Here is a 13,809-nt window from a genome sequence, read left to right as displayed (position 1 = left end):
AACTTTGATATTTTTCATATTAGTAACTCCTCCGTGTAGACTCTGAAGTAACAGCCTCATGTTCCTTTTTTCACTTTTTATTTTTGGGGGGTTTTTTGCTAGAAATAAAGGGTGAAAGACAAGTTCCGTGCCAGCTGCTGCCCCTGAGGTGCAAAAATGGGGAGGGGGAAAAGGCGTTTTAAAAAGCGAGGAAAAAGAGGAGTTAAAAAAGGGAGGGGAGAAAGAGCAGAGAGGAGCGAAAAAGAGAGAAAGGGGGTGAAAAAGAGGGAAAAGGGGAGGATAAAATGAAAGAAAGGAGGAAAAGGGGAGGGGAAAAGGAAAGAAAGTGGGGAAAGGGGGAAAAGGCGGGCAAATAAAGATAAAAGGGAGGAAAAGAAAGGGAAAAGGGGGGAAATAAAGAGAAAAGGGGGAAAACGGAGGGAAGGGGCGGGGCCGCTGCTGAGGGCCGCCCCTTTCCCGCCCTGTCCCCGCCTCAGGGCGGAGCAAGGCCGCGGCCCAAGATGGCGGCGACGCCCTCCCAAGATGGCGGCGGCACCGTGACACGATGGCGGCGTTACCTCCTGAAGATGGCGGCTGCCGCGTCCCGCCGTGGCCAATCGATCTCCTCCGAGCATGGCGAGCGCGCCTTCCCAAGATGGCGGCGGCCCCGCCCCGCCGGCGCGGCCCCGCCCCGCGCGCTGCACGCCGGGCTCGGGGCGGGCTGAGGCGCGGCGCCGGTCGGGCCTGCTGTGGGCGCGGGCGGTCGGAGCGAGCGGGGCCGGGCCGGGCCGCGCAGGGCGGGCGCCATGCCGGAGCTGGCCGTGGACAGGGTGGTCGTGCACCCGCTGGTGCTGCTCAGCGTCGTCGATCACTTCAACAGGTGCGGGCGGGCGGGAGCGGCGCCGCGGCGCTGAGTCACGGCCGGGCCGGGAGCGGGGCCGGGCCGGGAGCGGGGCCCTGGAGGAGCCCGGGGCCGGGAGGGGACCCGGCGGAGCGGGAGCGTCCCGGGGCCGGGAGGGGACCCGGTCCCTCCGGCACCCCCGGTGACTGGGGCCTCATCCCGCTCCCTGCCTCCGATGCCGGGCGCTTTTAGGGCCAAAAATAAATCCCGGATTCCCGGAGGCGGCCGAGCCCGCGGTGGGTGACACTGGGTCGGTCGCTGTCCCCGTGAGTGAGATCGGCTCGTCCCTGGGGACACGCTTTGGTTCCGAGGGCAGCGGAACGCCCTTTTGTGGCTGTAAACACAAGCAGCGATAGCACAATCATAAACAACTCCCCTCTTCCATTCCACCCCCGCTGTGTCACCTCCGACACGGGGTGCGGGCCCCTGCTCCCTCCTCCCCGTTTGTGGCAGGACTGACAATCGTCTTTCCTCTTAGGATAGGAAAAGTGGGAAATCAGAAGCGAGTGGTTGGAGTGCTGCTGGGCTCCTGGCAGAAGAAGATCCTGGATGTGTCCAACAGTTTTGCAGGTGAGTTCGGGTGTCCTGCCCTGCTCCAAAGCCAATGAATGATTTAGTGGATGGACTGTGTTGTGGGTTTGGAAGAAACCCTTGATCCATCCATGTACAAATCACCTCATATCCACCAACAAATGCAAACTGCTGCCAACACCCCTAAGTAAACCTCACTCACCTTTAGCAGCCAAAAATACCCAGATCCAGAGCATTTCAATAAACATTTTAATTCAGGAAGTTGGATTCTTAAACGTTGGTGTTTTATTTTACTTCCAGTACCCTTTGATGAGGATGACAAGGATGATACCGTGTGGTTCCTGGACCATGACTATCTGGAGAACATGTATGGAATGTTTAAGAAGGTCAATGGTGAGTTGAGATCTTCTGATAGTCAGGGATACGTTCCCAAAAACTTTCAGGGCTGTGGAAAAGGGAATTCCTATCAACCACAGAATCCTTAAGGCTGGGAAATACCTATAAGATCATCAAGCCCAACCATCAGCCAGCACCATGTTCTCCACTAACCGTGTCCCACATCCACATGGTTCTGAACACTTCAGGGATGGGACTTGCACCTCGAGGTGTCAGATGTGCAGGCTGTCAGACCCTGAGAGCCACACAATTAACAGAAGCTGTTAATTACCAGGAGAAAAGCTGTGGGTCAGTAATGGTCAGTGCGGTCACTGCTCGAGCCATGGCCTTGTAATGCACTTCCCTCTCCCCCACACAGATCAGGCTCTCCCCCTCCATCAGCCCACCCAGTCTCTGCCCAGGTGTCTCTGCTGGGGCCTCCCCCAGTTCTGATTCCCAATCCTTTCTGCTTTTGCTCAGCCAGAGAAAGAATCGTGGGGTGGTACCACACGGGCCCCAAGCTGCACAAGAACGACATCGCCATCAACGAGCTGATGAAGAGATACTGCCCCAACTCTGTAAGTGGGGCCACCTTTGGCCTGTGGGGTTGTTCTTGCCTCTCTTTCCCTAAAAGGGGCATCTGGGAAACCTCGTCCCCCGCCTTTTTTGCTGGTGACACAGCTGTGAAGTGATTGAGGAACTGGGATCAGGAGTTTTTTGAATCATTGTCTCAGTGCCTGAGGTTACGCCTCTAAGCAGCCTTGTGCTGGTGCTGAGGAGGGAAGAGCTGGCTTGGGTATTTTTTTCCTACTCCTCGACTGAAATCCAGTTCTCTGCATGTTATCTTTCTCCCCAAGGTGCTGGTGATCATTGATGTGAAGCCAAAGGACCTGGGACTGCCCACAGAAGCCTACATCTCCGTGGAGGAGGTCCATGATGTGAGTGTTCACTCTGAGCTGGGAACTCTTGGAGGCTGCCCCTCGTGGGTGGCACTGGCTGCAGGTGCTCCCAGGTGTGCCCAGTCACTGTGGGCCTGCCCTGAGCAGCTCACACAGACAAACAACACCCAGCAGTGACTCACTGTAATTGTGGCATTTAAATTATTCTGGATGTGTATAAAATATTGCATCTTTTTGCGTTTTTGAGGCCTTCACTGCAGAGCAGGAGCTGCTCTCCCAAAGTACAGTGAGGTTGGATCAGGGAAGAGAGAAATAACTGTGATATTTAGGTTTTCCATTGCTCCTCCCCTGGGCACAGATCAGCAAAATGCAGAAATGGGAAGTCAGCCAGGGCAAGAGAGATTGCTGGGGCAGTCAGTGACACTGATTAAATCAAGGAGATCCCAGCTCAAGCTGTTCCTCTCAGATCCTTGTGTAGGGCTGCTTTTCTGGTTTCCTCGGTGTAATCCCTCATCCCCTGGCTAAAATCCCCCGTTTGTGTGTCCCTTCAGGATGGCACCCCGACCTCCAAGACCTTTGAGCACGTGACGAGCGAGATTGGTGCTGAGGAGGCCGAGGAGGTGGGAGTGGAGCACCTGCTGAGGTGAGGGGACAGCTGTCCCGGGCCCTGCCACGCTCCCCGCGGCGTTCCCACTGCCCGAGGAGCACATCAAACACATGGCACAAATCCCGGGAGCCCGGGGGCCACCAGCCCTGCTCACACGGCTGGAGAGGCACAAGGGCTGAGGTTCTGATCCCCATTCTCTCTGGGTTTCAGGGACATCAAGGACACCACGGTGGGCACGCTATCCCAGCGGATCACAAACCAGGTCCATGGCTTGAAGGGACTGAACTCCAAACTTCTGGACATCAGGAGCTACCTAGAGAAAGTAGCCCTGGGCAAACTCCCCATCAACCACCAGATCATCTACCACCTCCAGGACGTCTTCAACCTGCTCCCAGACGTGAACCTGCAGGAGTTTGTCAAGGCCTTTTACCTGAAGACCAACGACCAGATGGTGGTGGTGTACCTGGCCTCGCTCATCCGCTCTGTTGTGGCCCTGCACAACCTCATCAACAACAAGATTGCCAACAGGGATGCAGAGAAGAAGGAAGGACAGGAAAAAGAAGAAAGTAAAAAGGAGAGGAAAGATGAGAAGGAGAAGGACAAGGAGAAGAGTGATGGCAAGAAAGAGGAGAAAAAGGAGAAGAAATAAAAGGTGTAGCTTTTTTATTTGTAAATTAAAAATCTTGTAAACTAAATCCCTGGTGCTGGGGTCTTGTATGATGTGCTCAGCACTCTGCTCCTCCTCACCCGGGCAGGGTTGGGGGGAGCCATGTGGAGGCTTTTGATGTGATTATGCTGTTAGACAGCACTTCTCCTTCCCCCAGTGTGTCTTTGGGGGTGTTGAGGCCTCAGCTCACGCACACTCTGCTCTCACTGAGCACATTCCCATGTTCCAGGGCTAATCCTTTGCCATCAGCCAATTTTGTGCACCACAGCCATCCCCGTGTTTAACTGGCTCTGTGCCCCAGCCCCTCGGGGTGTGGCACAGCTGGGATGTTGTCACTGCTGTCACACCTCTGTGCCTCCCTGGGGACAGCGCTGGTGGCCCTGTCACCCCTGGCCAGCTCTAGGGGCTGCAGGAGCCTGTGAGCCTGGGGAGGCACTGGGTGCCTGACACAGAGCAGGCAGGGACAAAATCCATGGGATTTGTGATCCCAGTGCTGAGCTCTGGATGCCATTATGGCCCTGGGGCCCCAGCCCTGCACAGACCCCACCCTGGGAGACACACACTGACCCAGGATGTGCTGACCTGGGATATACAGAGGGACCCAGCACACAGGCACGCCTCGGCAGCTGCTTTGTCATTTATTGCACACGAAGCCGCGCGGGGCCGTGCGGGACCGGCCGTTCCCCGCCCGGAGCCGTTGCGGGTCCCGTCCCCACAGCCCCCGGACACACGGACACAGCCACGCCGGGTCTGTCGCCCGCACACACGGGGAGGGACACAAGTGACAGCCAGGTGATCCTGCCCTCGCTGCAGAGGGGACACAGGAGCGTGGGCAGAGCCCAGGATCTGAGCAAAGGCCGGCAGGGCCCCGGCAGTGCCCGGAGCCCCCAGGGCCGCTGTGGAGCACCAGCTCCGAGCAGAAACCACATCATTTAAATACAACTGCCCAGGGGCCACGGGCTGCACATGGGGACACGCCAGGGACACGCTCAGCCAGGCTCTGGCTCCAGTGGCTGCGGATCTGGCCTAGCAAGGGGCTGTCCTGGTGCTCAGATGGAGCACAAGAGCCCCTCAGAAGCATCGTCTTGGGGGTCCCTGTCACTGTTGCTGAATGCTGGCTGCAGGATGGGGCCCAGAAGTCAATCTGAGTGTCATTTCCCCCTCACCTGCCACTACTAAAATGCCATGAAAAGGCAGAAAACACGAGGGGGAAGAAGAGCATCCACCAAACACGTAACTGTGTCTGTGGAGAGGGCTGGGGAGCCCCGGTGCCCCCCGTGCTGCCCCCCAGCCCCTCTGCGCCAGCCCGTGCAAGCCAAGCCCTCGTGTCCTCCTCTCCATCACAGCTCGGATTTCCTTAGGGAGGGAAACACAGCCCCGTTCCCCCGGGGCCGTGTCAGTGCAGAGCTCGCCCAGGAGCAGAAGCCACAGTGTCCACAGGGAGCACACCCCGGGCAGGGCTGGGCCCTGGGCACCGGCCGGCAGCGCTCCGGGAACGCCCCACTGCTCCATCACTCCTGTCCAAAGCCTTCTGTCTCCTCGATGGCGTAAAGCAGCTTCTCCTTCAGCTGTTCATAGCTCTTGTAGGGAGGGAGATCCAGGCGGTTGAAGCTGGGGAGAGAGCCGAGGCTGGGCAGGCCAGGAGCAGCAGTCCCACCCCATGGGATGGAGCCCCGAGCAGCCCCGCAGAGTCCCCCTGTCCCCACACTCCTGCCAGGCCCAGGGGCAGTCACTTACCACGTGTGACTCCGTGGCAGCCACGTCTCTTTGCCAACTTTATCGATGCAGAATTTCTGGGGCCCGTTGCTGCCTGTTAATGAAGAACGCAGCAAAGCTCTTTACATGACGAGGAGCTGAAAAAGAAACCCCTCCCACACACACTGAGATCTACCTCATGGCCCTACGATCCCAGGGTCACACAGGGCATAAATCCCTGGCAGCAACCCCTGCCTGTTTGCAGAGAGGATGTTCAAAAAACAGAGGAGAAAGCAAAAAGCAGCACAGAGGGGCAAGAGCACCACCTCTGAACACGATGGTTCCATACCAAGTGGTAAAACTCATTGATCTGTAAACCCTGAGGATTGTGCGAGTCCATCCAAGAGTTTTAAAGGACCTGGCACAGCAAGTCTGAGTCACTGAGGTGGCTTTTTAACACAGTAGGAATGCTGGAGAGATTCCAGGGGGTGGAAAAAGCTAATATGCCAGCAAGAACAACTGAGTGGGTTAAGCAAGCTGGTTGGCTTAACACAGATGCCAGGAAAGTCAGGGAAAGGCTGGTATAGACCCCAAAAAGCAGTAAATTAAAGGAGGAGTGGAACCACACTGTGGTTTTCTGAAAAAGAGGCTTTGTCGCACAAGAATGAAAATTGAATCAGAAATCCAATCTCATTCAGACTGAGATCACAAACCAGCCCAACAAAGTTAACCCTGGTGGGACCCTTTGGTCACGGCCAAGGAACGTGTGTGGAAATGGCACAAGACCAGAGCACCGTGCTCAGATCTCACAGCTGCTCTGTGCTGCCGTGAGCTCTGTGTGGGGACAGGGACAGGGACAGGGACAGGGACAGGGAGGTGCCACCCCCAGGACACACCGATGAGCTCAGCAAAGCCCCCGACGGGCAGGCGGCAGGTCCCCGTCACGAACTGCAGCAGCCGGATCCTCTTCTCGTTGTCCATCTCCTTAACCACCTGCAGCAGGAACGCAGCAGCTGAGTGGGATCCTGGTGCCACCCTGCAGGATGGCTCCTGCCCGGGCACCCCACGCCCTCAGCTGGGCTCACACTGACCTGCCAGAACCACTGGATCTGTTTGCTGTTCTTGGTGTAGTGCCTGTAGATGGTATTTTTCTGCCAGTCGTTCATGTCGATCTCCTGCATCCCGCACAGCATCAGCTGGGGACAGGGGACACTCAGCAGGGGACAGACAGAGCCCTGCACCTGTGCTCTGAGCACCAACCCCTCTGGTGCCAGCCTTCACCTGGCCCAGGTGCCAGCACTGAGGTGTCTGGCACTAATTCCTCCCATCCAACGGGATGTTCTCTTGCCAATGGACCCAACGAGCCACCCCAGACCCAACACCCGGGGCTGTCATCAGCTGATGGGCACAGAGCATGAGCAGGGTCACCACGTGCCGCCTCCCACCCACACCCCCAGCCCAGGTGCCAGCTCACCTCCAGCTCCTTCTCGTCGAAGTAGCGCAGCCACTCCAGCGGCACCACCTCGTTGAAGCCGTCCAGGAACGCCTTGGTCTGCTCCTCCACGCCCCGAGTGAACCTCCAGTCCGTCAGCAGCCTGGGGAGGCAGAGGGGTCGGCACAGAGCCAGCACCGCTGGCCTGGCCTGGGGAAGCCCAGGGTCCCTCCCACCAGCAGGGAGGGCCCCGGGAGTGTGGGGAATGGGAGAGGGGCTCCCTCAGAGCACCAGGGCTCCCCTCAATTCCCACTGCTGGGTTTCTGTCTCTGCCCCCAAACCCGTGAGCAGCACTCAGCCTCGAGAGTGGCCTTAGGAGTTCCTGGGATGCAAACCACATCCCCTGGCTGGAGCTGAGCTGGCCCTGGCAGCCCCCAGGCAGGCAGGGGGAACAGCCACGGGATGGGAAAGCAGCCTCAGCCTCTCTCCCCTCTCCTTTTTCCTGAAAGTACTGGCAACTGCCCAGCCCTCAGCAATCCAGACCGCAGCAGAGCTCGGCCAGTCGCGCCAGCCCGGGCCTGTCACAGCCACGTAGCCCAGGGAAGCGGCCACGTCCCAAGGCCCACGGTCCCACCCCTGCAGCCGCTGGGGGCGGGTGCCTGACAGGACCCTGGGGACAGCCACTCACATGATGTACTCCTCCTTGTTCTCCTCCGTCACACGGATGCTCTCACCGCCCTCCTTCAGCTCGTGGGTGGTCACCTTGCCCAGGATCTCCATGTCCTGGATGAAGTACAGCTCCAGGCCGCACTCCTCCAGGCTGTTCTCCCTGGGGGAACACCGGGATGAGATTTCTGCTGGAGGCACCCAGCAGCAGGGAGGGGCTGTGGGGAGAGCTCTGCAGGAGGGAGGGCAGGGCACTCACTTGGTCCACACGATGGAGTTGTAGAACTCGGGGTCGATGGACTCCAGGTCCTTCAGCGTCGGGCGCTTGTTCAGCATCCGTTTGTAGAAGGGCAGCGTGAAGCCGGTATCGATGAACTTCCCGTGGTACAGAGCCTGGGCAGGGAGGGGACACCAGGTCACGGGGAACCCTGGGACACAGCCCTGGGGCAGACAATGCTCCACCCCAGGCAGCCGTGGGGCAGAAGGGACTCATGCAGGGCCTCCTGAGCTATGGCACTTGCTCCTGGCTGGCACACATGGAGGGCAAGGGTGGGCTGCCCCCACAGCACTTCCCAGGCCGGGTGGGCTGCAGCCACTCTCCCTCCCCACGGCAAATTCCACTGCATCTCCCTCTCCCCTCACAGCTCTATTAAGAGCACTTGTTTAAACAGAGCTGTGCTGTGGCTTCCCTGAATCCCTGGCTTCCAGGAGCCCCGAGGCAAAGGCAGCCAAAAATAATGCAGACGCTTGTCTAGAACGGCCCAGCGGTGAGTAATAGTCTGGGGTTTTATTGGTATCCTGCGAGGCAGGGCAGGGCAGGGCAGGACAGCGGGGCCGGGGCCGCCCCCACACACACCCTGCCCGTGGGGCTGCGGGCCAGGGACCCTGCCAGCCTGGGGGAGCCCAGCAGCCCCCCTGCCAGCCCGGGGCACACTGGCCTTGAGCAATCCCACACAAACGGGAGGAGCTGCTCTGGAGCTCGGGCAGCTGGAAAATCTCACACTGCTGGGACTAAAAATAGTCCCTGGAGCTGCAGACCCGACAGCACCTGGGGTGACAGCCAAAGACCTGGAGCCATCCATCCCCGCCACAATCCTGGGAAACCAGGTCTCCTCTGGCCCCACAGCCTTTCAGTGGATTTAAAATGCACCACCCCACGGCACCCCCTTAAAGGCCCATCTCCCACTGCTCCACACGTGGGCAGGAAGGGGCTCAGGGACGGCAGCAGTGCCAAGCCCAGCACAGCCACGGCACACAGAGCTGCCCCATGCCCTGCTCACCACCCTGTCCCCTGCTCTGCAGGGGGACACAAATCCCTGGTGCCATCCCCCTGACAAACCCCTGGTGCCATTCCCCCCTACAAACCCCTGGTGCCATCCTGGTGCCATCCCCCTGACAAACCCCTGGTGCCAACCCCGGCTCTCACCATGGCGATGAAGCGGCCGATGAAGCGGAAGTAGGTGAGGTGGTCGGGGTTGATGGAGGAGGCAGGGTTGATCTGCAGGCAGTAGTTGTTCTTGCCTGCATATTCAAAGAGGCAGTACATGGGGTTGAGCACCTCGTGGGACAGGAGGAAGAACCACTCCCTGCAAGGAGACAAGGGGAACACGGTGACAAGGAGCTCAGGGAGGGGACAGTGCATGTCCCTGCACCAGTGGGTGCCCACCTCAGGCAGGTGCTGGGCACTGGTGTGACTGGGCAAGGCTGTTCCCCTCCCCGGGGTGCTGTGTGGGGTTTCTGAAGTGTTTCTGGAGATGCTAGCTCGCTGCAGGCCCCACTCAGAGCATCGGGAACCTCGGCAAGTGCCACACACAGTCCCAGCTGGGCTGTCCCCCCCCCACATACACCCTGAGTGCACCCAGTCCCTCCACACGCACTGCCCCAGGAGCCCCACGCCAAGCTCGGGCCAGCACCATCCTGGCTTTGCTCCCCCGGCCGTGCAGGCAGACAGGAATCCTCGGACGTGGAGGCAGCCCCGGCATCCTGTCCGTGGTTCTACCCTGTGGTAGAACAGCATGACGTAACCTACCATAGGGTAAAACCACTGGCAGGACACGGAGAGAGGTGGAGCAGGAGCAGCAGCCGGGGTAGCAGCCCCATGAGGGGCAGCAGGTGAGCGTGGGGTGGCAGCGGGCAGGGACACGCCAACCCAGCTCCAAGGAGATGTCCCAGGTGAGCCAGAGGGGGCTCATAGGGACACAGGACCCCCTCTAGCCAAGCCACAGCCCATGCCCTGTGGTAACATCATCAGGGCAACAGCAGGGCTGCAGAAACCACATCACACCCTGTCTGCCCTGGCACACACTGACTGTCTGGGAACACCAGGGCCTGTTTGCTGCAGGGAGACGAGGCCACTCAGCCTATTGCCCCCACAGCTGGCGGCAGCAGGGGAGCCCCAGCTGGGTCCCCTGTGCTCTCACTGCAAGGGACGGGCTGGGGTGATCCTTTCAGGGTGTTCCACCACTCCTAAAAGCCAGTGCCCATTTGAATGCCCCTGGATTCCTGTGCTCCGGGGCTGGGAGCCCTGAGTGCAGCTGCCTCATGCTGCCCCACAGGACACAGGGCACAGGCAGGGCATGGCCCTGTGGCCCAGCAGGCCACGCTCACCTGGCGATGCCACCGTAGTCCAGACCCTCCTCCCCGCGCATGATGATGTACAGCCGGCGCCGCAGGTCGTACGGCTTCATGTTCATGATCTGGGGACGAGCAGGGCAGTGTCACCATGGCTGGGGCCAGCTGCACTCCTGCAGGCCAGCTGCACTCCTGCCCACCTCCCTACCTGCTGGAAGGAGTCCTCGAAGAGCGTCTGCCGAGACACGCTGATCTTCACGTGGCTGGGCAGCGCGTTTGACTGCAGGCAGGGCAAAGGGCAAAGGGCTGTGTGAGGCTGGCACGGTTCTTCTCACCCACACCTGCCCACAGGGCTCAGGGCACCCACACAGCTGCCCACAGCAGCTCTACTCACGTGGCAGAGGAAGCGGAACTGGTGGTACTTCCAGCGAAAGCTCCGGTCGTAGGCGCCCGGGGAGCCGCCGTGCTTGCTCCTGCCAAAGCAGCAGGGCCCCGGTCACACCCCGTGCTGCCCTGCCCCGAGCAGCCCCCGTCAGGAGCCAGGTGGGGTGAGGGTCACTGGGGCGCAGCTCTCCTCGGTCAGAGCCCACAGGAGCCCCAGAGGTGCTGCTCAGGGCTTACCCCGACTCGAAGCCCGGGCGCGGGTCCTTGAAGGTGGTGGTGCGGGTGTTGTGGTCCACGAAGTAGCGCACGCTCTCGTTCGTGTACTTCATCTCCCAGCCCGGCGGCAGCGGCGGCTCCTGGATCATCCTGCTGGCAAGGGAGGGCTCACCAGACAGGCCTTTGGGGCCCCCCCTCAACTACAGCTCTGTGCCAGGCACAAGGCAGGATCATGGCACAGGACTGGGGAGCGACTGTCCGCACCCCGGGAGAGGAGTCCTGCCTGGGCAGCACTGCGGCCACGGCACTGTCAGAGCTTCTCCCTCCCTCTGTGGGACACATGGCCTCAGTGCAGCCAGTCCCTGGAGAACTGCACCTTCCCAAACCCTGCTCCCCCACAGCCACCTACCCCTGCGTGCGAGGGTCTTCCCACTGCGTGGTCCGGGTGTTGTGGTTCACGTAATACACTCGCCCATTGTCCTGTCTCTTCTCTAGGAGAAAAGGCAGAGAAAGCGTTAGCTGGAGTCCTGGGAACAGCCCTCCCCTGCCCAGCTCAAAGGAAACTTGTCAGCTCCCCCATTCCACCTCCCTGGCTCATTTGGAAAAGGCAGGATAAACCCCACACTCCTTCTGCGTGCCCGAGCTGCCTCAGCCCGGCAGTGCCAGGGTGCAGGAGGTGCCAGGGCAGAGGCCAGCGCTGCCACCGTGCTGCCAGGCCAGGCCAGGGGCTGTGCTCAGCCACACACCCTCATGGCACACACAGCCCCTCCTGGGACACGCAGCAGTGTCCCTCACATGGATCCAAAGGTGCTTTCCCAAACTGCCTGCATGGCTCTGCTCCAGTGCACACGTGTGTGAACACACACACTCCCTCCTTGTGTGCACACAGGCACAAAACAGCTCCAGCACACACCCAGCCACCCCTGCACACACCCCCTGCCTCCCTGGCACTGTGTGTGCCCCACACCTCCTCCTCCTCGTCCATGTGCTGCGTCACTCACCCATGCTCAGCCCCGCACCATGCAGGTAGGGACACCCTGGCACCTCCCTGTCCCCTCCTGGCCAGTGCCAGCCCCTCGCTCCATCTCACTCCTGGACTGTGGGCAGCAGCCCCCAGATTATGGCCAGGACTGCATCCACCCCAGGGATCCCATCCATCCTGGGAGCCCCCACACCACGGTGCTGTGCCTGCCCAGCTGGCACTGGGGACAGGTCCCTTCTCCTCGCTGATGGAGAGGGGACACCCAGCAGGGGCTCCACCACCACCCCCATAAAGACACTGCCCCTGCAGACTGCCTGAGCAGCCTTGGCCCCTCTGTCCTGCTCCTAGCTCCCACAATTTTAACCCTTCTCCTGCTCTCCCTGGCTCAGCACAGCCCAGCTGCACCCCCAAGCACCCCAGCCTGCCCTCTCCAGGGATGCTCTCACTATGGAGGGGTTCTCTCTGTCCTGGGGGTGGCACAGGGACTTTTCAAAATGACCCAGCACACAATGCTTGGGCCATTTGGGGATGACCAGCTCTGCTCCTGCCAGCTCCCAGCCCTGCTCCAGAGCCAGGCAGAGCATCCCAGGAGGCAGCACAGCAGAGAACAGATCCCGGCTCATCAGAGGTTGGGTCCAGGGACATGCAAGGACTTCCACCCCCAAATTGGGGATCTTCCCCGTCCCAAAGAACAATCACAAGCACTTCTGCATTCAGCAGCTGAGAGAGGCTGGGAACTCCTCCAGGAAAAGGGGAAGGCAGGGGAAGAAAAGCTGAATTTCACATAAGAGATCATGCTAGTCACAGGCAGAGTCAGTCCCACGTGCAGCCCAGCACAGGAGTGCTAGTTCCATGGCCACCCTTCACCCTTCCCAGTACCGCCAGGCACGGGGTGAGGGAGCTGCTGGCATCCCATGGGACGGGCAGGGTCCTGGTCCAGTGACAGGAGTGTCCCCGGGGGCCATGCAGGGCCAGGTGAGGCAGAGCAGTACTTACCCCAGCCGGGAGGAAGGGGCCCCAGAGGATCATTGTCAGACGGGGCTCCGGAGGACTAGAGAGAGCAAAATCACGGAATAAACCCCAGAGCCGGGATGGCTGGAGGAGCAGAGCACGGAGGTGAGCCGGCCGGCCCCGCTTCCACTCGCCTCTCCTTGGCCCACTGCTCCCAGGGAACTAAAAAAAAACTTGCACACTCAAGGGGGGTTAAAAAAAGAAACAAAAAAAAGCAAAAGCAAATAAAAAAATAAATTGGGAAAAAAAAAAAAAGCCCAGAAGCTCAGCCTAAGCAGGGGCTGGGCAGCCAAGGGGCAGTGGGGCAGGGGCAGGGGCTGCACCGGCCGAGGGCAGCGGGACGGCCCGGAGGGCTCCGGACGTGCGCGGCTGCTCGGCGTCCCCTGCACATACACCTCCAGCCTCCTCCAAGAACCACACACAAGAGGGGAAAAAATATCGCAGGCCTTTCCAATGAAATCATTCCCACAAGCGCTGTCCACGCCCCGCGCTTCCTGGCGGGCCGGCGGCCCCCTCCTCCGCGGGCCGGGCCGGTGCGGGATGCGCCCTCCGAGCCCCCGCCCGGCCCCACAAAGCGCCTTTCTGGGGCACCGGCCCCACAAAGCGCCTTTCTGAGGGCACCGGGACTGCCCCCGGCCCCACAAAGCGCCTTTCTGGGGCACCGGCCCCACAAAGCGCCTTTCTGGGGCACCGGCCCCACAAAGCGCCTTTCTGGGGCACCGGGACTGCCCCCGGCCCCACAAAGCGCCTTTCTGGGGCACCGGGACTGCCCCCGGCCCCACAAAGCTCCTTTCTGCGGGCACAGGCCCCGGGGCTGCACACCCCGCCCCGGCCCTGCTGGGGATGGAGGGTCCCCGGGGCCCGGGGCAGGAGGGGGCTGGAAGTGTTTTTAA

General features: G+C 60.5%; 2 protein-coding genes across 3 annotated transcripts in view; one reads left to right on the top strand and one right to left on the bottom strand.

Moving 5' to 3' along the window:
• The first annotated feature begins 729 nt into the window (after positions 1–729).
• On the top strand, positions 730–3,987 carry PSMD7 (proteasome 26S subunit, non-ATPase 7). The gene is made up of 7 exons (XM_058034008.1): positions 730–859; positions 1,359–1,450; positions 1,712–1,804; positions 2,267–2,364; positions 2,644–2,724; positions 3,237–3,328; positions 3,503–3,987. Exons 1-7 carry the CDS (start codon positions 786–788, stop codon positions 3,939–3,941), a joined length of 969 nt encoding a protein of 322 aa, XP_057889991.1. The 5' UTR covers positions 730–785; the 3' UTR covers positions 3,942–3,987.
• Positions 3,988–4,957: 970 nt separating this feature from the next.
• The window catches only part of WWP2 (WW domain containing E3 ubiquitin protein ligase 2), a 31,182-nt gene continuing 22,330 nt past the window's right edge, over positions 4,958–13,809 (bottom strand). For both annotated transcript variants that reach the window (XM_058034006.1, XM_058034007.1), the window contains exons 11-24: positions 12,902–12,956; positions 11,333–11,414; positions 10,945–11,073; positions 10,718–10,796; positions 10,532–10,603; positions 10,360–10,448; positions 9,179–9,338; positions 8,012–8,145; positions 7,775–7,915; positions 7,129–7,249; positions 6,746–6,850; positions 6,551–6,647; positions 5,697–5,769; positions 4,958–5,570 (exon numbers count right to left, since the gene is read on the bottom strand). In XM_058034006.1, coding sequence (XP_057889989.1) covers positions 5,471–5,570; positions 5,697–5,769; positions 6,551–6,647; positions 6,746–6,850; positions 7,129–7,249; positions 7,775–7,915; positions 8,012–8,145; positions 9,179–9,338; positions 10,360–10,448; positions 10,532–10,603; positions 10,718–10,796; positions 10,945–11,073; positions 11,333–11,414; positions 12,902–12,956 — 1,437 coding nt within the window. In that variant the 3' untranslated portion in view covers positions 4,958–5,470. The remainder of the gene's footprint in view (positions 5,571–5,696; positions 5,770–6,550; positions 6,648–6,745; positions 6,851–7,128; positions 7,250–7,774; positions 7,916–8,011; positions 8,146–9,178; positions 9,339–10,359; positions 10,449–10,531; positions 10,604–10,717; positions 10,797–10,944; positions 11,074–11,332; positions 11,415–12,901; positions 12,957–13,809) is intronic.

Source organism: Melospiza georgiana, chromosome 14, assembly GCF_028018845.1.
Source record: "Melospiza georgiana isolate bMelGeo1 chromosome 14, bMelGeo1.pri, whole genome shotgun sequence".
Lineage (NCBI taxonomy): Eukaryota > Metazoa > Chordata > Aves > Passeriformes > Passerellidae > Melospiza > Melospiza georgiana.
Note: the sequence above shows the minus strand (reverse complement) of the source record. Positions and strands in the feature narration are given on the sequence as shown.

Bases quoted from the DNA above. Each gene is read 5' to 3' on its own strand.
- PSMD7 (XM_058034008.1), top strand. From the start codon at position 786: ATGCCGGAGCTGGCCGTGGACAGGGTGGTCGTGCACCCGCTGGTGCTG. The intron at 1,451-1,711 runs GTGAGTTCGGGT...TTTTACTTCCAG, and splicing joins TGTGTCCAACAGTTTTGCAG to TACCCTTTGATGAGGATGAC. The intron at 2,725-3,236 runs GTGAGTGTTCAC...GTGTCCCTTCAG, and splicing joins CCGTGGAGGAGGTCCATGAT to GATGGCACCCCGACCTCCAA.